At 43.0% G+C, this 21,852-nt stretch overlaps 1 protein-coding gene and 1 long non-coding RNA gene across 3 annotated transcripts; one reads left to right on the forward strand and one right to left on the reverse strand.

Moving 5' to 3' along the window:
- The first annotated feature begins 312 nt into the window (after positions 1–312).
- BAG4 (BAG cochaperone 4) lies at positions 313–12,491 on the forward strand. Of its 2 annotated transcripts, none has more exons than XM_083588873.1 (5): positions 313–671; positions 5,957–6,058; positions 7,764–8,018; positions 8,757–9,011; positions 11,000–12,491. In XM_083588873.1, exons 1-5 carry the CDS (start codon positions 498–500, stop codon positions 11,498–11,500), a joined length of 1,287 nt encoding a protein of 428 aa, XP_083444999.1. In that variant the 5' UTR covers positions 313–497; the 3' UTR covers positions 11,501–12,491. The 2 variants fall into 2 exon arrangements, with proteins under 2 accessions (XP_083444999.1, XP_083445000.1); XM_083588874.1 differs by having other exon boundaries at positions 389–1,042.
- On the reverse strand, positions 5,107–21,850 carry LOC310750733. The gene is made up of 2 exons (XR_014542203.1): positions 21,717–21,850; positions 5,107–5,298 (listed from the first exon to the last, which is right to left on the reverse strand). It is a non-coding gene; the product is annotated as an uncharacterized lncRNA (long non-coding RNA).
- Between the last annotated feature and the right edge of the window lie 2 nt (positions 21,851–21,852).

A 21,852-nucleotide genomic window follows, 5' to 3' on the forward strand; every position in this document is an offset into this window, starting at 1 on the left:
AGTTTCACTTTTATGCTCCTTTAAAGGTCAGTTTACCCCCTTTTGAATGCCTGTTTTGGCATAACTGTAGGCCGGAATCACCAAAGACCGCAGATCTGCCCATGTCTGCTGGGCAGCAAAGCAAGCTCCTTTGAAGTAAATGGAACTTCCTCCCAGATAAGGTGTGCACTGCTGACCCATTCCATTTCTGTCCAGGTCTTCAAGGGTTACTCTAACGGGTTGACGGAGGCGAAAGCTTTCCTGATTGGATGCTTTCGCGCGGGATGCTTCTGCGGGTCTCGTTCGCAAGACGTCAGCGACGGCTGGTGACGTCGCTCAGAGGCAAAAAAAACACACCCCACACAAATCTTTCAGAACTCCCCTCATCCGGGAATGCTATAGCTGGCGAAACGCCTGTTTACGATAAGGCAGGGAGGAGGAGGCGTGCCTATGACAGGAAGGAGATGCGCAGGCGCACTGCTTTCTCAAGGGGACTAGGAGAGAATTAAGAGCCCTTAATGGCGGCGGCGCTGAGGAGACTGTTACACGGGGCGGAAGTGGAGCGGGCCCGGCCTGAGCCCGAGCCTCCTCCGCCACCGCCGTGGGGAGCGGAGGGGCGCAGGTGCCCGCGGCATCGCAGCGGCGGCGGCGGCAGCGAGAGAACGGTCCGGTCCGGCTATGGCGGCTCTCAGGTAACGGCCGAGTCCTCCCTCCCCCTTCCCCCTCCTTTTTATGAGGGTCTGTGACGTAGGTGGGCCCCCCCCGGTGTCCTCGAGGCTTGAGCGTCGCCACGTGCGCCCTCATCTGTTACGTCTCCACCGCTGCTTTGACCCCCTTGGGGAGGGAGGGGGAGCCAAAGCGGGGCGAGAGGGAAGGAAGACTGGTCCGCCGGGGCCGCCCCATCGCCGAAGGGAAAATGTGTGCTGGTTAATGCAGGGCAGATGCATTGGTTTTTCCTCGTTTCACGCTCAAACTGAACTAGGGACAGGCGACCTGGCTGGGTCCACATAAGGGAAAGAGGGGAGAGAAAAATAATAACAATCCACTTGACATTAGTAAAATGGTAAGTCTTGTACTGTATAACACTGTCTTCTCAATCCAGGCGATTTCCCCCTTTCCTCCCCCTTCTTACGTACTTAAAAAAATTGATTTGCCCTGCACTCCAGTCCACAACAGATAACTGTTACTGACAGTTCTTGCCCCTCGGGATTACAAGCTAAATGGCATGGCACAAAAGGAAAGGAAGTTGGAAGAGAAGTGGAGGAGGAGGAGGGTGAGAAGCAAACCTGATGTCTGTAACAGTGAAACTGGGTCTATGCTGCTTTCTGTCTCCTTTTAATTATGTGGGGTGTCCCATCCTGTCCCCTTGCAAGCCGTCATTTTAATACAGTGGTACCTCGGGTTACATATGCTTCAGGTTACATACACTTCAGGTTACAGACTCCGCTAACCCAGAAATATTATCTCGGGTTAAGAACTTTGCTTCAGGATAAGAACAGAAATCGGGCTCCGGCGGTGCGGCAGCAGCAGGAGGCCCCATTAGCTAAAGTGGTGCTTCAGGTTAAGAACAGTTTCAGGTTAAGAATGGACCTCCAGAACGAATTAAGTACTTAACCCGAGGTACCACTGTACATTGGAGCCACTTGTGTGCAGATGGGAGGACTGCAAAAACTGATTAACAGTTTGTAAGGGCAGAGCTGTGCTATGGTGTGTGAAATTTGGCACAGAAACTGCTTTGGTCATCCTGTATGATGGCCTTTGTCAGGAGACAGGGGCAATATGTCCTTGTTAATTCTCAGTATCTCAGCAGCTTTCGATCCCATCGACCAAGGTATCCTTAGGTGGCACTGCTTTGCGTCTGCTCTGGTCCTATTTGGATGGTTGCTCCTAGAGGGTGTTGTTTGGGGAGTGCTTTTCAACCCCATGGAGCCTTCAGTAGAGTTCCTCGGGGCTCAATTTTCTCCCCCGTGCTATTTAACATCTACATGAGTGGGGTCATTTGGAGTTTTGGAATACTTTGTCAGCAATTTGCTGACGACACACAGCTCTACCTTTCCTTTACATCTGCAGATGAGGTAGTGGATGTATTGGACCGTTTTCTTGCCTTGATAATGAGAGCCAACAAATTGAAGCTCAATCCAGATAAGACTGAGGCACTGTTAATGGGTACTTCCCAACAGACTGGATGGTTGAGAGTTAGCCTGCTCTTAATGGGGTTACACTCCCTCTGAAGGAGCAGGTACACAGCTTGGGAGAACTCCTGGATCCTCTGCTGTTGTTTGAGGCTCTGGTGGCACGGAGTGCCTTCCATCAGCTTCAGCTGGTGACCCCGTTGGCCTCCTAACTTCTGCTGTCTATACTTTGATAACCTCTAGGCTGGATTACTTAAAAGGGCTGCCTTTGAAGACTGTGGAAACATCAGCTGCTGCAGAATTTGGCGGCCGTGTTGCTCACTGGGGCAACATGATTTGAGTGTATTACACCTATCCTAGCCTGACTGCTCTGACTGCCAATTAGCTTCTGGGCTCAATTCAAAGTCCTGGTTTTGACCTATAAAACCTTAAATGGCTCAGGACTGCACCTCAAGGACTGCCTCTCTGCATATAAACCACCCTGGACTCTGCATTCATAATCTGAGGTCCTTCTTCATGTGCCTTCTCCACAAGAGGTCCAGAGGGTGGCAACACAAGAACAGCACTTTTCTGTAGTGGCTCTCCATTTGTGGAATGCTCTCGCCAGGGAGGTTCGCATTATATATTTTAGGAGCTAGGCAAAAATGTTCCTCTTCAACCAGGCCCTTGGCTGATTAGTATTCCACAGTCTTTTAAATGTATTTGTGGGAAGGGGGGATTATTGTTTTTGTTTTAACTACTTACTTGTGTTTTTAGCTTGTATTTTATTCTTGTCAAACCTGCAGCGAGAAAAGTGCATAAGGCACTAGTCCTATTTAGTTTGAAGATGTGGCTGAATCTGAAGCTGTTCATTATATTCAGTTGAGGAGTGAATGATATCCTTCAGAATCTTTATTTTGCTCTTGGTAAAGTAATATTAATGTGCTTGTGCACATTGCTGGAATTGTGGGCTCCATTCCTGCCTTTCCTAGGCTGGAGTGGGAGGGATTGGCAACAAACAAGAGGCTGGCTTCGCATTACATATGAACAGCACTTGCTGTTTCTCTCCTCTCCTCCCATGAGCAGTAAGCCAGGATTTGCTCGTGGTTTCTTGGGAGGGGAACAAACCAAAGACAATAGTTTGCATGTAATATGAAACTAGTCTCTGGTTTGTAATTTCCCTCCAGACTGAGAAAACAAGAAGGAATAATGGAGCAGTGATGAACGCATTCACATTAAACCTTAGTTTATTTGACCAGAGCGCAAGTCTCAGGCTTGCTATGACTTGTTCTCATAATGCTCAACTACCCTTTAGCATCGTATCTGAAGCAACCCCAAACCAAGCTAGTTTGCCCTTATTAAAATTTTAATTGGAGTTGTTAGCCTATCTTTACAGTATCATAATGATACAAAGGTGCTGTATAGGCTTAATTATGATCAATGCTTTGTATATGGTGTTAAAAAACCCCAAACTGAGAAATCATTTTGTTAACAGGCAGTTGCTACAAAGCTTTCTGGCAAGATTGACCTCTAATCTTGATTCCTTCCATTACTGTGTGTGATTCTTGTACAATGGCTATTTTGGGAAGACTGCTTTGTGTCTGTATTTAAAGCTACTTCGTCACAGCAACGCTTGCTGCATATAGGCCTTCGTTGCTGTAACTTTCTACAATGATGGGGAATATAATCACTGGAAAGATGAAGTTTTTCTCTGCTGGTTTGAGTATATTTTTCCCAACCCATATTCCTAGTTAGGTCATCTATATTGAGGAACTAAAGGTAAAGGGACCCTTGACCATTAGGTCCAGTCACGGACGACTCTGGGGTTGCAGCGCTCATCTCGCTTTATTGGCTGAGGGAGCCAGTGGAGGAACTATGACTTAATAAAATAGTGAATTGTATTTTGGGTATCTCAAGTACTGCAAAAAGAAGCCAGCATGAAATACAACAGTGCAGTTTTATCCACAGATTTGTATGTTGCTGTTTAATTACCAAGCTCTGATTACCTCCAGGTTCTACTCCTTCCGTTCTTTGTATGTAGGAATGCATTTGAAAGCTATCCAGAAACTGCACTACATTCAAAATACATTTGCTAGGTTACTAACTAGGAGTGGATGTTGGAAACCCAATTTGCCAGAGCTCAGCTGGCTTACAGTCTGATTTTGAACACAAAAGTGCTGATGTTTAAAAGCCCAACATAGCATGTGACTGTATTCTTGAGTGAACATCTTCTGCCATATCAAGATACCTATATACAGAGATCTTCCCCAGATGAGGTTCTCCAGTTGCCTCTGCTATCTTAAGCAAAATGGGATGGCAACAGTGGAGGTTACAGTGCCAAGCTTGTGGCTCATCTAGTGTCAATGTTGATGCCTTTTAGGAACATAGGACGTTCCTTTATACAGAGTCATGCCATTTGCCCTTCTAGCTTAGTACTTTTCACTGACTGGCATTGGCTTTGCAGCATTTAGGTCAGCAAATGTTTTCAGCCCTCCCTCCCTGGCAATACCAAGGATTGAACCTGTGACCTCCTGCATGCAAAGCAGATCTTTACCACTAAGCTTCCACTTTTTAGGGGCCAAGCAAAGTCCATCTTATTTTCCCAAACTTTTAACCTCAAAGGTATTTTATATCTGCTGGGATTGCTATTAATACTGTATATTGTTGTTCACTGTTTTATTGCTGTTTGCTGCTTTTGTGTATCTTGTGAAGTCTTGTAAACTGCCATGGAAAAAATAAATGTAAGGATTATACAAAAATGTGTTAATATTTTGGGATTTTTGTACTTGGACACCTTTGAGGGGGTAGCTAAACTTGCTTGACCCAATTTAATGCCATAGCCATAATAATATATTGGAATTTTTAATGATTTTTTTAGCTTTCACTTAAAAACAAAATGTATCAAGAGGTGTACAAGTAAGCTTTTCTGTAATTGCTCACTGAGATGTGAATATGCTCCTGTCTTCCAATGTTCTGGTGAGTGAATAAAGAATTATTGGAAATGAGAGTCAGGCCCTTATTTTAAAATCTTATAGAACCATTGGGGTTCCTGCAACAAAACATTGTCATATGAACAGTCTGTTCTGGTTCAAGTCATACCATTCCTGCAACTGTCAGTTAGCATTCTGTGCACTGAAGCTGCTTGGTTTTCTTTTTTCTTTAAAAACTTGAATTTCTTCATTTGTGTAGACTTTTTTCATCCTTGTCCCTGGGAATATTAAAAACAAAGTTTCTTAACGTGAACCAGAAATTGCTTATTTGGACAATGGTACGGTGCCTGAAATAAGGTTTGTTACTCTTTAAACTGCACCATTCACCACAAATTTTTAGTCAGGCTCAACCTGCCTCTCCACTGGGGCTTGGCTGATAAGACTATCTAAGAGGCTGGCCCAGCTGCTTATTGGAAGAACTGGGCTTTACAGTCGTACCTCGGAAGTTGAACAGAATCCGTTCTAGAAGTCAGTGTGACTTCCGAAATGTTCGACTTCCAAAGCGCGGCTTCTGATTGGCTGATGTTCAGCTTCCAAAAGAATGTTCACTTCCGGTTTTTTATCATTTGGGAGCCGGAACATTCAACTCCCAAGGTGTTTGGGAGCCAAGGTACGACTGTATTTGCAAGAGAAAGAAGGAAGCAAAACCTCCTATTACCAGAAGTCTGCTGAATTTAGCTCTGTTGCCATGGATTGGCAGAAAACAATTTTTGACTATGCATAGGTCTGTTGAAACCCTCATTAACAGTTTCTACATTCAGAGTTCTTTTAGGCTACATAGAATAATTCAAGGAACTAGAAGATTCTAAGATTTTGATACATTTTCAAGACATGTTGATGATTTTCAGGAAGTGAATATCTTGTTTCTTTCTTTAGGAGCACCCCCCTTATCATGGATATGGTTCGCATTACTGGAATTCATCTTCCAGAAGTCCCTACCCAAGCCCATATTCTGTTGGACCAGAGCTCCAAGGCCAGGTATAGTCATAGGACAATTTGTCTGAGAAGTGGTGTCTCATGGAAATATTTGGTTATTGAATACAGAGTGGATGGCACTCTAATGTTAAAATAATGTTAAAGTTATTTTCATACTGACAAGTGGTGATCATAATAAGGCTTACTACTTGTGGAAGACCTTGTAAACTACAGTTGTACTATCCTGTGTAGCTGTAGCATCCGGGTGTGAAAAGCCATGACCCATCATGTTGCAGTGATGAAGGAGGACCTTTACACATGTTCCCTTGCCTTACACAGCAGCCTGTAAAGCTCATTAGATGACCTGTCTCAGATTTCCCACTAAAAGATCTGTCATACAACAGTGTAGTCTGTTCAGAATAATAATGATACAAGGCTGTTTGCTCTGTACAGAACAAGTTCTTCCTTATCCAAAGTACCCGTGTGGTTCTAATAAACCCTTCAATTGGTTCAAAAACATCTTGTTCCATTTGCTACTAAAGGGAGCATTGCTGGAGACTGGTGATATCCTCGGAAGCAACTATATCTTAGTTTTCCTAAGATATAGTTTCCCTCAAACATTTATTTTCCATTTGGATTAAATAAGTAGGCCTGATTTTAGTACAGATCTGAGGCTATAACATAGATGAGCATTGTGTCATATTTAAGATGGGAAGGGTTTAAGGTGAAGTTTGGACATAGGCAAGAATTTAAACCAGGGTCTTAGTCACTACTTTATACCAATTCTCAACCTAGCCAACCACATCAGCTTGTTAATAAGAATAAAACCATGCTGCCCCAACTGCCACATTAAGTTCTTTGGAGGACGAGCAGGGTGCATTTTAATACATTTTAAAAAGCAGAACTTGCTTCAGAGCTGCAGAACGTGTGAGTTGAAAGCAACCAACCAAAATAGGTGGGAAATTGTTTCCAAAACGGTTATGCAAGCAAGAAATTGGATGATTGCGGAGAAAAAATGCAACAGTGCGCAATCTCTTGCAAGTAAGTGTTGTTCAAACATTTCCAGAAATCACTGATGGAAATATGGCAAATCTCTTCTCAGAGGCACTAAAACTTCTAATATATTCCCACTAGAGGGCACTTGGTGGTTTACTATCTCTTCGGCAGGGCAACCATTTCACATTTATTGAGTACTGCAACTCTTCAAGGCAGAGTACCCGGAGATGAGGTTCCATCCTTTTGGGTTTACAATATGAATAAGAGAGCTGTGGATTCATTAAGCCCAGATAACAAACCCTATGAAAATGTGTGATCTAAATGAGCAGGAATGCAGACTTCTCAGGATCTCTCGGCACTTGGCAGAAATCTGACAGCCAATTTTTGTGTTGCTTAGGTAAGCAGAGTCTGTACTAGCCGCTGTTGGAATAATATGGCTGCCTTGCCTGGTTCCAAAGGGAATTCTTGATGTTGAGGGATGCAACAAATTCTGCATTGAAACAGGATTGTGCATAGCAGGGCCCACACAGCATTCTATGCTACCTGTAACTGAAGGCCTGCATGGTCAAGAAAAAGCTCAGTGGATGTGGCTTCTACATTCACTGCAGAAATGACACCTACTGAGCTTTATTTGATAAAAAATAAAGGAACCATCTTTGGCCCAGGAATTGATAGCATAACTAGCTCTTGTCCAGGAGTTCCTGAGACAGAATACTTGATTTGCTGTGCAATCAAGGTTGGTTTTAAATAATTTACCCTCTTATCTTCCTAGGGAATTGATCCTTCCTACACAAATGGTGTTTATGGCACTCCATACTCTACTTCTGGGACTGGACCACCATATTCCAATATCCCACAATCAAATGCCTACTATTCCTCAGGGCATCCTCATGCACCATATTCCACAGAGTCTCCCAATGTATATAGATCACCATCACCAGCTTCTAACTGGAACTACCCACCACCAGACTGCCCAGCTGAAGGTTCCATGGTGAGGAGGCAAATGCCAGGATATTCTCCTCCACAGGTAAGGATCTAGTGTGGGCTGGTGACATAATCTCATATAACTGATTGGCTGCATCCTTCTACCATTGACATACTATTAAATTATTCTTGTCTTTAACATTCATAGACCTTAATCTGTTATGCCAGATGCTTATATAATCATCTCTTAAAGCTCCAAAACCTATAAGTTACTGTTTTTCCTGGTAACTACCGTATCTTTCGCTCTATAAGACGCACCAGACCATAAGACACCTAGTTTTTGGAGGAGGAAAACAAGAAAAAAAATATTCTGAATCCCAGAAGCCAGAGCAGCAAGAGGGATCGCTGCACAGCAAAAGCAGCAATCCCTCTTGCTGTTCTGGCTTCTGGGATATCTGTGCAGCCTGCATTCGCTCCATAAGATGCATACACATTTCCCCTTACTTTTTAGGAGGGAAAAAGTGCATCTTATAGAGCAAAAAATATGGTATCACCATTCCAATCCTTTGTAAGCTTACTCGGAGTTCCTGAGGTGATGGGACTTCCTTCCTGGCATTCATGTCTTAAGTTACAGCTTAAGTTGAGACACAAGGCTTGAGTTTTTCTCGCCACCCTCACCAAAAAGTGTGAACTCTTGCCTTGACAAGCAGAATTGTGGATCCCTGCTTCTGCAGTTAACTGCCAGCTTAGTCTTATTTGGTGGGTCTCAACATTTAATTAATCAATGTGTTCTCATAGGCTACATGAAGAAACCATATCTCATTTTTCCTTCGGCCTGCAGACACCAAACTTTCCAGTCCCACCCTATCCGTATGGCGACTGCAATCACAGCATTCCACAACAGAGGCCCCCGCCACCACCTCAGCCAAGACTTCAGGATACAAACTGGAGACCTCCTCTCCAGTATGGAATGCATCCTCCGTATGGTTGGTCTCCTTCATCAACAGGACATGGGAATCAGTATGTTGCAGAATCCTCTCCTCCATGGCCTCCTAGTGGAGTATCTGCTCCACATGCTCCAAACAACAATGCAAAGGTAATTTTTGAGGGGAGGCAATCTCTCCCCAATGCTTGTCCTGTGTTCATTGTTGGGAAGCTTTTTGTATCGATAGCTATTATATAAAAGCTGCTTCCTAACTAAAGAAACAAATAAGTTTGTCATCAGTATTAGCTTATTTAATGGGTTATCTTTTGAATAAATTTGTATGTGGGTAAAAGTATTGCTGTAGAAAACAGGATAATTTGTTTTTAGATCAAAATGTATTGTAGCAAGCATCATATTTAGAAGAGCAATTCTGCCTAAGTGTGAGGGAAGAGAAAATATCTGTTAGGATGATGCCTGCCACCTGCAGTTTTTAAGGCATCTGTATTTGGGCAGTGGGGAGAGAAGTGGTGCCCAGTTAATTGGCACTGTTTTGGTAAATTCATAAGGTTTTTTTAAATCTGCTGATCTGATTATGTTGTAGCCCAGTTTTAAATATGTATTTGTGTGTGTGTGTGTCTCATGTGTGTATATATACACACACATATACATGCACACACATATATATATATATACACATACACCCCTTAATCATTAAAGAAACACTCATATCAGCTTAAAACAATAAAATATACATGCAATAAGAGCAAATCCAAAAAAAGGAATTAACAATAATAAAAAATCAACATTATAAAAACAAAAAATGCCGAAAACAAGTAACTTGTAACACACACAAAAGAAGAAAATTGAGTAAATATAACTGCTTTAACATTTATAATGAGAAGTTTTCCCAGCTAAAGTTCTTCTTGAAACAACATGTTTTGACCAAACCCATAAAACCGTAACATGTCAGATTTTATGAAGTTCAACTAAGAGTGTTCCACAGGGTGGACAAAGGTCCTACTCCTTGTTGCCACCCATCAGGCCTCACATGGTTGAGGAATACAGAGTAGGGCTGATGGAACAGATATGAAGGGAATCACTCTGGAAGAAGGTACCTACATCTCATACCTTTCAGGCCTTCATACATGAACAAATCTTGAAGTTCTGGCATCCTTTGCTTAATGCAAGTAGTGAAGGAATAATTTGGTGCTGCTATATTAAGCTTATGTTCTTTTCTGTAGATCACCTTTCACCTCTAGCAAATCCTAAAGTGGTAGGTGCTAGCTTAGTCCAGCTCCACCTTAATAAGCCATCTGAAACGGGAATATAACTTTCTCCTCAGGTGTCTCCTAAGCTTGGAACTCACAGGCAAGCTTTCCAACCCTTAACCCTCCCAGTGTACTTGCTTTATAGACATACAGATGTGACATTTTGTCCGTTTCCAAGAGCTGTGAATTGTTACCTGGACCTTCTTGGAAGGGTTGTGCTTTCCCCCTTTGCTTGTTATTGTAAGGTACCAAGAAAAGTCTACATCATCATCCCCTGGCCAACTTGTACCCTTGTTCCTTTTCTCAGCTAGGACATAGGCCCTCTTATGCTTCTGTAGACATTATAGCATAGACAGATCTAGTTTGCATTTTCAGTAGGATAGGAGCAATTTCCCCCTTGGCTAGTGAAGCCACCCTTCCTTAATTACAGGAGTGGGCAACCTTCAGTCCATGAGCTGGATGCAGCCTCTTGGTCATTTCTTTAAGGTCCCACTTCCCTGCTGCTGAGCTGTTTCTTGCTATTCAGCTGAGAGAGAATAACCTCAAGAGCTTAGTCTGCCAAGTATCTAGTATTCTTTCCCCTCCTTTTGGAACTGCTTATGGGTTGCAGGGCCTATGCAGGTCACCTGGGATTCAAGTTATTATGTCATTCCACATTGTGATGTCAATCTGACAGACTCAAAGTGCAAGTCCTGTCCCTAGTGTCTTTCAGTGCTTGGACCTTTTTGCACTGACATCCTGAGCATGCAGACCTTACTGATAAGCACAGAAGCAGCCTGGCAGTATTGGCAGCCCAAGGATCTGTGTGCACAGCACCTTTGCGGCAGGATGTGGGGTAATGGGATTGTTAGAGTTGGACACCATGCTGAAGGCTCTTGTTTTCTTCTTTAGGACTCTTATAACCAATTGGAGCAAGGAAGTAACCAGCAGGGCTACTTTTCTGAAGCCAATAACCTGCCTTCTGGGACCATGAATGACTACAAGCCGGCGCAGTTTGATACTAAGCCATCTGCTTCCAACCCCAAAGTGCAGTATAGTGCGCAGCCCCAGCTGTATGATAATGTACATAGGAAACCATCTGTGACTGCCGACCATGGACCAGGATCTAAAACCAGTATTCAGACTCCATCAGAGATACCAGATGTGCCATCAGGCATACAAAAGGTTATGCAAGTTATGGAGGGCGTTGAGCAGTTGGAGGAGGAGGTGGACGAATTTGTAGGGAAAAAAACAGACAAGGACTACTGGCTGCTGGAGGAAATGCTGACCAAGAAGTTGTTGGAGCTGGACTCTGTGGAGACGGGTGGTCAGGACAATGTACGGCAGGCAAGGAAAGAGGCTGTTCACAGAATCCAGGCCATACTGGAAGAACTGGAAAGAAAGGGGCTTTAATGTAGGTAATAATCCTCAGGCCTCCAGTCTTTGAATGCCCAGAGATATCTAGCTTTGTCCGATTCTCAGCCCTCTTTACCACCCAAAGCAATAAGTGGGGACTTGCATTTTAATTTTAAAGTAACACCACTGGTTAGTTGGTTGTGACTAAATGATGATTTCAAACCCAAAGTCTTGGTGATCCTACCAGTGAATGCAGGAGAAGGAATGAAGTGCTGACCCTGGTGACTGAAGACTTCAGCTATAGCAGCCTCGATGGATATTGCCACATTTTTCCAGCCGCAGAAGGAAAACACTCGAGTAAAAGACATTTTGGTACCAGAGCGTGCATCTCTGAAGAGATCTCTTGGAACACCAAGGACTTCAACTGCTCAAGTAACATGCCAAAATTTGTAAGGTACAAAGACTTTTCAGTCACAACCCAGCGCCAGTAAAACCAAGACTTCGTCTCCCTAGCTGCTGCTCTTGTGTATTATTTCCGCCTTCCTCACTCCTTGCCATATAAATTGTGTAGTGTTTGGTAACTTTTCGGGTACTTTCTGTTAAAGTGCAACCATACAGTATGGCAGCCAAAACCAATAGATGTTTTATGCTATATTTTCTCCTTTATCATGCAGATATAATCCACACTGCTTTTTCATAAGGTAGGCAGAAGGAAATGCTTTGATCATTGCAAATAAAAGACTGATTGTAGGAACTGTGGGCCGGAGGCATTTCAGGACAATTGTACTTAATTGTGATGTCACTTCATATGTTGCAGTTTTTTGTATTCCACTTTTAATCTTGTAAGTGATAGAGTTGATCATACTCAATCTATAGTTGGCAGGGAAGGCTACTGCTGTGAATCTTTTAACTCCTCACAAAGTGGTTGTTGCTCCAAACACAAGAAATAAACCACTTAGTTTTAAAACATACACTTATTGCAAGGCATCTTCAAGTAAGAACAGTATTGGTGTATCAGATCATTAAAAATGATGAATTGGGTATTAAATGAATTGTGCAGTGTTCTGTTTTGAGTGACCAATTTTATGAGCGAATGCCTGTCTGTATAAATGAGAGGGGCATTTATAATGGCACAATGGGATTACACCCTGGATACACTAAAGTTGTTTCCTGTGGCATGATACTTGGGACGTCTTTCTTGAGAAAGTATGGCCTGGTTTTTAATACTTGGCCACTGAATCGCGCGTCTATGAATTTGTGTAGTCCTCCATAATGTCCAGTTGCACCATTGGCTGTCCTGGCAGTGAGTTTATGAAGTGTCAGAATATTATGTTTAGATTCATTGGGTTTTATTTCAAAAGGTTGCACCACCTTTCTTCTACAAGTAGTGTTTGAGGGCACACAAATTTGTATGTGGCCTTGGTAACACCAGCATCATGAAAAACCATCAGGTAAGTAGTGTGGGTGGCAAGAGATCGAGACAAGCTGTTTAGAGGAGAGTACGAGGTGTTTCAGAGAGCAGGTTGCCAAACTGCTCTCTGAAGTGCCACCCACTCTCATTTAAAAGAGGTTGGGTGAGCTGTGAGAGGATAGTTGACAGGGTTGATCAGGTGTGGGGGGGAAAGGGGGGTTGGCAAGCAGGGGCATCAAGCCCTACTGTATACATAAATATGTTAGCAACTTGAAGCTTTTACTACGAGGAAGTACAATAAGTGGTGTTAGTGATATGCAAAGATGTTGATGTAGAATGATGGTGCTAAAATGAGCTGTGCTTGTTCTTACTGCTTCGAGATGATGGGTTAGAGCAGGCATGGGAGAACCTCGGACCTATGGGCCAGATTAGGCCAGCTGGGCTCCTAATTTGCCTGCACGGTTGTTTTCCTTACCAGGCCCACATCTCATGTCAGTTCTGGGACAAGAAAAGTCATGGTTGCAAAGGAACCATTGGGAGTGGTAGAATAGTTTCTCTGCAAGCAGGGCTTACAGCTGGTGCCAAATTTAAATTTAGTGCTGAATGCAAGCCTTCTGAAGGTGGCAGCTCCCATTAAGAGTCACTTTGGTGTACTAGGAAATAGTCTTGGCTTGAAACGGCAAAACATGGTTTCAGTTCCCTGAAGCTTATGCCATGAAACTTACTTAATGACCTTGGGCCAATATAATCTGTCAGCCTCACCTGTTAGTTAATTGAATTCTCTGTTGTGTGCCATCAAAGTTTTTGGAAAACATCAAAGAAGAAATTAAAGTAGCTATTAGAACAAATAAGATTGGAATTTCTTAACAGGTTTAGTAAAACAATTAAAATGAACATACATTTCACGATCTGTCCTTCCAGTGAGCACTCAGGGCTGATTTCCTTCAGAATGGATACGTTTGATCTTCTTGCAGTCCATGGGACTCTCAAGAGTCTCCTCCAGCACCATAATTCAAAAGCATCAATTCTTCGGTGATCAGCCTTCTTGATGGTCCAGCTCTAACTTCCATACATCACTACTGGGAAAACCATGGCTTTAACTATACGGACCTTTGTTGGCAAGGTGATGTCTCTGCCTTTTAAGATGCTGTCTAGGTTTGCCATCACCTTTCTCCCAAGGAGCAGGCGTCTTTTAATTTCGTGACTGCTGTCACCATCTGCAGTGATCATGGAGCCCAAGAAAGTAAAATCTCTCACTGCCTCCATTTCTTCCCCTTCTATTTGCCAGGAGGTGATGGGACCAGTGGCCATGATCTTCGTTTTTTTGATGTTGAGCTTCAGACCATATTTTGCGCTCTCCTCTTTCACCCTCATTAAAAGGTTCTTTAATTCCTCCTCACTTTCTGCCATCAAGGTTGTGTCATCTGCATATCGGAGGTTGTTGATATTTCTTCCGGCGATCTTAATTCCGGCTTGGGATTCATCCAGTCCAGCCTTTCGCATGATGAATTCTGCATATAAGTTAAATAACCAGGGAGACAATATACAGCCTTGCCGTACTCCTTTCCCAATTTTGAACCAATCAGTTGTTTCATATCCAGTTCTAACTAGCTTCTTGTCCCACATAGAGATTTCTCAGGAGACAGATGAGGTGACCAGGCACTCCCATTTCTTTAAGAACTTGCCATAGTTTGCTGTGGTCAACACAGTCAAAGGCTTTTGCATAGTCAATGAAGCATGGAATACAATAATCCTTTGTGGACTTAACTGTTGTGTGATGTGGTTTATGAGTATGTGTTATGTAAAACAATGTCTTAAATATCTTGCACTAGCTGATGGGTCAAGTGATCATTTCTTCACCCAACACTTCATGGCAGTCCATTTACAACTCTGCTGAGACTGTTGAGCGGAAAGATTGTGCAGGGTCATGCAATTCACGGACTTGATTCTAACAAATGAAAGAGCAGCAGGGTTGCCAAAAACTGGTCTGAGACTGATTTGTTTTGAAAGCCATGAGCCTTTGTGAATGAATGGATGGCAGTGAAACATCTTAGGACTAACTGGTACCTTTTATGCAACAGCCCTGTTGCAGTAACCCTAAGTGGCAGTACGGTGAAAAGGGCATGAAAATTGTGCATTGTTGGCTGGTCTTCAGTTCCTTGTAAACAAGGGTTTTATGACATCATTTACATCAATTCCATGCCAGTATGTATTAGCACAATGAGTTTGCTACTCATTGAATTTCTGTCAAGTAAAGACCCATCTTGCCTTTGGGTGTGTGTGGAAAGAAAATGGATTTATTTCCTGCCTTTCCTCTCAATAACTCAAGGTGGCTAGCAAGGGAAAACCATAAATCAGCAGTGTAAAACAGCTTACAATAGCCTTCCCCCACTTGGTGCCCTCTAGACGTCTTGGAATACAGCTTTGATCAACACACTCGGTGAGATTATAATAAAGGATATAGCAGACCATGAGAGAAGAGATGAGATGGGCTTCCATTGGGAGTTCCAAAGTCTAGGTGCAACTACAGAAAAAAGCCCCTGCCTTGTTCACAACTAAGCCTGTTTCTGGGAATGCTGGGAACGCAATTGCCTTTAACTGCAGACTGAATCTCATTTTTCCTCTGTCCCTTGTTGGGATACACAAGAGGGCATCTGAAGATAATCTCAAAAGGTAAGTAGGCTCATATGTGAGGTGGCCCTTTGAATATCCCAGTCCTAAATGGTTCAGACCTTTAAAGCTTCTTACCAGCACTTTTCACTAATGTCCAGAAACATATAGGAAGCCAGTGCAGCTGCTGGACAAGGGAATTACATGCTCCTTATCTGCAGCTCCTGTTAACAGCTTGGCTGCCACATTCTGTTTTGTTTTTTAAAAAATAATATTTTCCATTTTAACAATCCAATAAGAACCACATTAAAACATTCCGCATTATATAATCAAAAAAGCCAGATATTCAATGCCAAATTATATATATCACATTCTGGACAAGTTATTTCTGAGCGTACTTCAAAGGCTCTATGTAGAGCGAACTGCGGTAATCCAGATGTGATGTAACTAAGGCATCTGTCATTGCCATGGCCAGAACTGAAGGCTGTTTATCTCCTGTCTCCATGTTGCAAAATAATGCAACCACTGCTTGTAAATGTTGCTCTTTAAGAAGACTTTGACTGATCTAGAAGATGTGAGGTACAAATATGTTTCCTTTTTCCTGTAGCCCCTACTTCTTAATACCCCTGTTATTCACTTACCTGGACGTGAAGTGTATGTATACTCCCAAGTCACCAGCCACTGCACAAACATTTCAGAAATCAACCTGTGGTGAAGGACAAAATCTAGCATCCCATGTTGATCAAGCGATTCACAAGACTGAGTGGCAGATGCAACTTTAGATAGGATGCATCGGAAGAAAAAATACAATGGAAGAAAAAAAATGGGCATCTTTTTGAGTATATCTGCCACTTTGGTCTTGGACACAAAGAATCACAAGTTGGGCAAGTATGTTTTTTGCTGAGTAGTAGTTCCAGTATTTTAACCGAGAGGGCAGATCCTTAGTACAGTGGTACCTCGGGTTAAGTACTTAATTCGTTCTGGAGGTCCGTTCTTGACCTGAAACTGTTCTTAACCTGAAGCACCACTTTACCTAATAGGGCCTTCCGCTGCTGCCGCGCCGCCGGAGCACAATCTCTGTTCTCATCCTGAAGCCAAGTTCTTAACCCAAGGTACTATTTCTGGGTTAGCGGAGTCTGTAACCTGAAGTTAGGCTGCTGAATGAAAAGATAACAACAGGGCAACTGACTTTTGGGTTTGGTGGGTGTGCGTCAGTAAACAAGGGGAATTAAGCAAGAGAGCTGAGTGGGGAGTGCTCGTGTAATCTCACTGTATACAAGTTGTACAATAAAGTATTTCAATTTCAATTCTGCTTTCCTAAATTGAGGTGGAGTTTTACAATAATAAAAAGTAGACCAGCAACTTAAAATCCTAAGTTTTATTTCAGAGAGACAGAATACCACAGCCTACAGAGGGATGAGGAATTGTTTGTCCTCCAGATGTTGGACTCCAGCTTACATCAGCCCCAATCAGTGTTGCCAGAGGCCAGGAATGATGGGAGTGTAGTCGAACAGTTGGAGGACCAAAAGTTCCCCACCCAGCCTAGTCAGAAGGCAATATCGCTGAATTTCAGTGCAACTCTGGCACCACTTATGCCAACTTTGAAACAAGTACAATTATGTTTTACGTACAAGACTCCAGCCAGAGACTCAAAGGGATGTATACTATGGAGACAAGTCTGCCTAGCTATGTATTTTTAACTTACTGCTTTGCCCTTGACGACCTGTAGAACTCCCCAGACCAGGAGAGTAACTATCTGCATTAGGGTGCTTTAAATTGGGAAACACCTCAACAGTTCTCCTCTTTGCTTCAGTCACCTAGACTAGTTAATCCCCATATGGTAATGAGCTGAGCTGAGAGTTGTCAACATCTGCTCCCTGGATGTGTGCGTGTGACTTGTGCTTGAGAGTTTCCACACTCTCTTTAGTCTTGGTCTCACCTTTCACTGGCAAGAGGCCAATGGAGGGTTGGCCAAGACAAATGCAGCTTTTCAGGCCCAAAAAGACTAGCTACCTCTGTCCAAGGAAGGGCTAGAACATTCCCTCTGTCAAGTTATTCTACTCCCCAGGTTCAATTTAGTCCAGTCACTAGGAAGGGAAATGTTCAGAGCTCTGCTACTAAGACTTGTGGTGTGTGGTGATGGTAGAGGCAGGCAGTGAGCAGTTGCGATTGGGCTTAATTCCACCCAACTGCATTAGAAACATCTTGTACATGCAAAGGTAGAAGAAAGGTTGTATACAACTGCTACTCTCTACCTAAGTTAGCCATGTACAGTGGTACCTCGGGTTACATATGCTTCAGGTTACAGACTCCGTTAACCCAGAAGTACCTCGGGTTAAGAACTTTGCTTCAGGATGAGAACAGAAATCATGCTCCGGCGGCACGGCGGCAGCAGGAGGCCCCATTAGCTAAAGTAGTGCTTCAGGTTCAGAACAGTTTCAGGTTAAGAACAGACCTCCGGAGCGAATTAAGTACTTAACCCGAGGTACCACTGTATATTAATTTCAGTGGTTCTACTCCAAGTATGACCAGTGTTGGATACAATCATATATCAATATGTATACATATTTTAATGTATCACACCTTTAGTAAAACTAATGTGTCCATTTTGTTGACTATTTCTGATGATTTCAAATAATCTTCTAATGGAGGATGTGTGTGCATGTGGTCCCTGATAATATCCACCTTTCTGAATTTCAGAGCCCCCTTTATATGCCAAGGATGCAAATTAGCTGGAGTTGGGTTCTATCCCCAAAATATCAGGAGCTCATGAAAAATTTCTGTATAGGCAATACATAATAGTCTGGTTAGCCATTAACTCTTCTCTGTCTTTGCAGATAAGGTCCAACACAGTTGTCATTGGTAGGACTTTGGGCAGAGACGAGACGGTAAAATGTTCTATTTTTAGATGGGTTGTGAATTGTCTTGTGGTTGGAAAAGGAAGATTAGCATCAAATTGCAAAGCATTTCTTTCTAAAATGGGCTCCACGGATCAGAAATAACAATGTGTGGTGCAAGCTGTATTTGTCAGCAGTTTAAAGTATATGAAGGGTCAACAATGAGGTAACTAACTGAATGCAGTTATTTTTTTGAAACTTTGAGGGAATTTCCTAAGAGAAGGGTGGTGGTGATATTAGGGATTATGCTGATGTTGGACCAAACCTGTTTTAGCCTATCTGTTCTTGTCAACAGATTGTGGGTGTTGGTAGCTTAATCCTGTCATAACTCTATAGCTAAGACTAAGCCCTGATGGCAAGAACCAGACTTTGCCTCTGACTCCCAAGCTGTCCTAAATTTAGGGAAATAGGCTTGTACCCAATGTTAGTTCTACTCAAAGTAGACCCATTGAACTAATGGACATAACTAATTTAAGTCCACAAATTTCAATAGGTTTACTCTTAGTAGAACAAACATTGGAAACAACCCAGAAGATGCCATATAGCAAGTCAGGCCATTGGTCCATCTAGGTCAGTATTGTCTACAGCAGCTCTCTCCAAGGTTTCAGGCAGGTGACATTCCCAAACCAATCTGGAAATGCTGAGCAGTGAACCTGGGACAGATGCTCTACCACAGGGCTAAACCCTTCTCCAAATTTGCATCTCCGATTTGGGATGGAGCTTTGGTTTTCCACACCAGGCCAATGAATTCTACCTGAAAGACATGAAAGTACATGAAAGCAACAGCTGCACACCATCCCAACATTCCACAAAAATGGGGATGTGATTGCAACATCTCACTTTCTACACTAAAATTATTGCCTAGGCTTCTCCCTTGCATGCCATGTTACAGAATATGGTTCTCTGCCTGCTGTATTGGTTTACTTGGAAACAAACGCCTTACTGCAGCATTCAGATTACACATGGGTTAGTGTTAGGGTAAGGAGAAATTTGATTCAGATCATATTTAAAGATTACCAAATCTGCACAACAGAACCAAAACAGAACCATCCTCTGAAATTCACACCTATTCAAATTTTGTAATGTACGTCTCCTACCAACCAGTGTTTATAAAAATGCCTTTATTAGAGGAAACTGCATTAAAATGGATATGTTTAGGAGAATTTTGCACTAAAATGATACCAGTTTCATGAGGATTTCTTTCTCTCTTTAGCAAATTGCTGCAGAAATGTGGAAACCGAATTTAAGATGGGAAAAATGTGAAACTGACAGATCCTTCCATCCCTACTTATGTGCAAACAATCATACAAACAAGCAAGGGAGAATCGGGGCATGCAGCTAAGCCCCACCCTTTCCAAAGCATGACCATCATCCATCCTATTTACAGCTCTGCAGTATAAGGGCAAAGGTCCAAAATGCAATCAGGGCCCCTCTATGAGTAAAGGAGACATTCTGTCACAGACCTTTGCCCTGAAATTCATAGAGGGCTGTAAACTTGATGGTGATATGCCAGAGGACACACACGTTCCTTGTCCATTTGAATGCCCTCAAATGGTTCCTGTCTTCCATGGATTTAAAAGCTCAGCAAGTGAAATGTTCTTTTGGTCAAGCAAAGAAAAACAGACTTGCTGGTTCACCCCAAAGGCTATTCTGTTCCCACAATGGCCAGTTTTTGGGAAGCCAATAACCAACATATAAGTGAAAAGCCCTCTCACAATTGCGGGGGGGGGGGGAGCATAACTGTCCTATGCTCCCAACAATTCGCAATGTACCTCTGAAGCTGTAATAAACTGGTTTGGACACAATACTAAACCATGAACAAGCCTGTTCTTATCTCCCTCCTCCAGAGTGACTTCGAGGAAGCAGTCAAGGTATCTACTAATGTTTTCAACTGAGTGCAGTTTATTTTGTCTAACTGGGTCCAACTGTGGTTAGTTTTAATGAAGATTTAGCTGAAACAAGTAGGACCAGAAATCACATTTTGTTACAACAAACCAGTGTAGTTTAATCATTTTGTCCTGGTTCGGATGAAAGGACAAAATGTGGTTAGTTGAAAATAGAGATGTTCCAGCTCTCTTCCTTGAAGCACTGAAAGGGAAGTGGAATATACAAGTCTAAGTGTCAGTCACATAATGTTTGTTTAGTATTAGGGCTGCTAAGTTTCTATGTATAATAGTAGGCTGTGCATACAAATGCATTTTATGTATAACTGTGCAGGAGTGGGGAATCTGCAGTCAGTCCTCCAGTTGTTGGGGCTCCAGTTCTGATCAGCCCCAGCAGTCTCATCAACATTTGGAGGGCCAAATGTCCCCCTCCCCGGCCCATGCCAGAGACAAGATGCACACCCCCACAAAGACTTACGGTAAGTGAGTCAAATCCTGCATCCAAGTCTAGCAGCTCTTACAATCAGCATTTTAACAATGAATTGTCCAAAGGGCAAAAAGCCAGGGACCAGAATTTCTTGAAGCAAAAGTATAGGTTGTCTTTGGGTAACAGGACTTGTTGGTTATGGAACTTCCCCAGTTCCATATGGTTGTATGCTAATTTTGTGCTGGTGCAGCCTTTTGAATTGTTTCAGCTGTTAATTGCTTGTATTTGTATTTGATTGCTTTTAATTTGTGAACTGCCCAGTGGAGAATGATGGTATATACCCCCCCCCATAAAAATATGTTGCCCTGAGCTCATTGGAGGGAAGGATATAAACATAAGACTGAAGTCCTTTACGCACTTCCTGGGAGTAAAGCTTATTGAATGAAGAACAGCAATTGCAGAACACAGCAGCTCCCCAGATGTCTATGGAAAGCTCCAGAAGCAGGATGGGACCATAACAGCACTCTCCCACTTGTGAACGCCAACAACAAATATTCAGAAGCACCGATACAAGAGGTAACACACAGCCATGACTATGCAGCCATCGACAGCCTTATTGTCCATAAATTTGTATAATCCTCTTTCAAAGCCATCCAAGTTGGTGGCTGTCACTAAATGTTGTGGGAGCCAATTCCATAGTTTTAACAATGTGCTGTATGAAGAACTGCTTCCTTCTGCCAGTCCTAAATGACTCTCAGTTCTAGTATTAAGAAAAGAACACTATATCCTTTTCCACTAAAAACCAGTAACATGGAAAATACACAGTTTACTCTCCCTCTTGCCATTTATTCTTAAGGCTCTTGGTGGCTAGGTTCTACCTGAGTGTCTCTCTCCATGTCAGGGACTGGGAATCACAAGTTGGGAGTGTTATTCCGTGCACAGGTCCTGCTGACGGGCTTCCCCATATGCGCCACAGGACCACTGTGGCGCAGTCAGGACCTGGGTTCAAATCCCCACCTGGACGGGTTACCTCAGGCCAGCCTACCTCGCAGGGTTGTCTGTGAGGGTCACCGCGCCACCTTGAGCTCCTTGGGATAACAAAGGCGGGGTCTTAAAACGATCCGTCTGGCCCCGGCGAGAGCGGCCTTGGGCCTCCTCTTGCGTTCTCCTCCTCCTCCTCC

Source organism: Podarcis filfolensis (assembly GCF_964270895.1).
Source record: "Podarcis filfolensis genome assembly, chromosome: 15".
NCBI lineage: Eukaryota > Metazoa > Chordata > Lepidosauria > Squamata > Lacertidae > Podarcis > Podarcis filfolensis.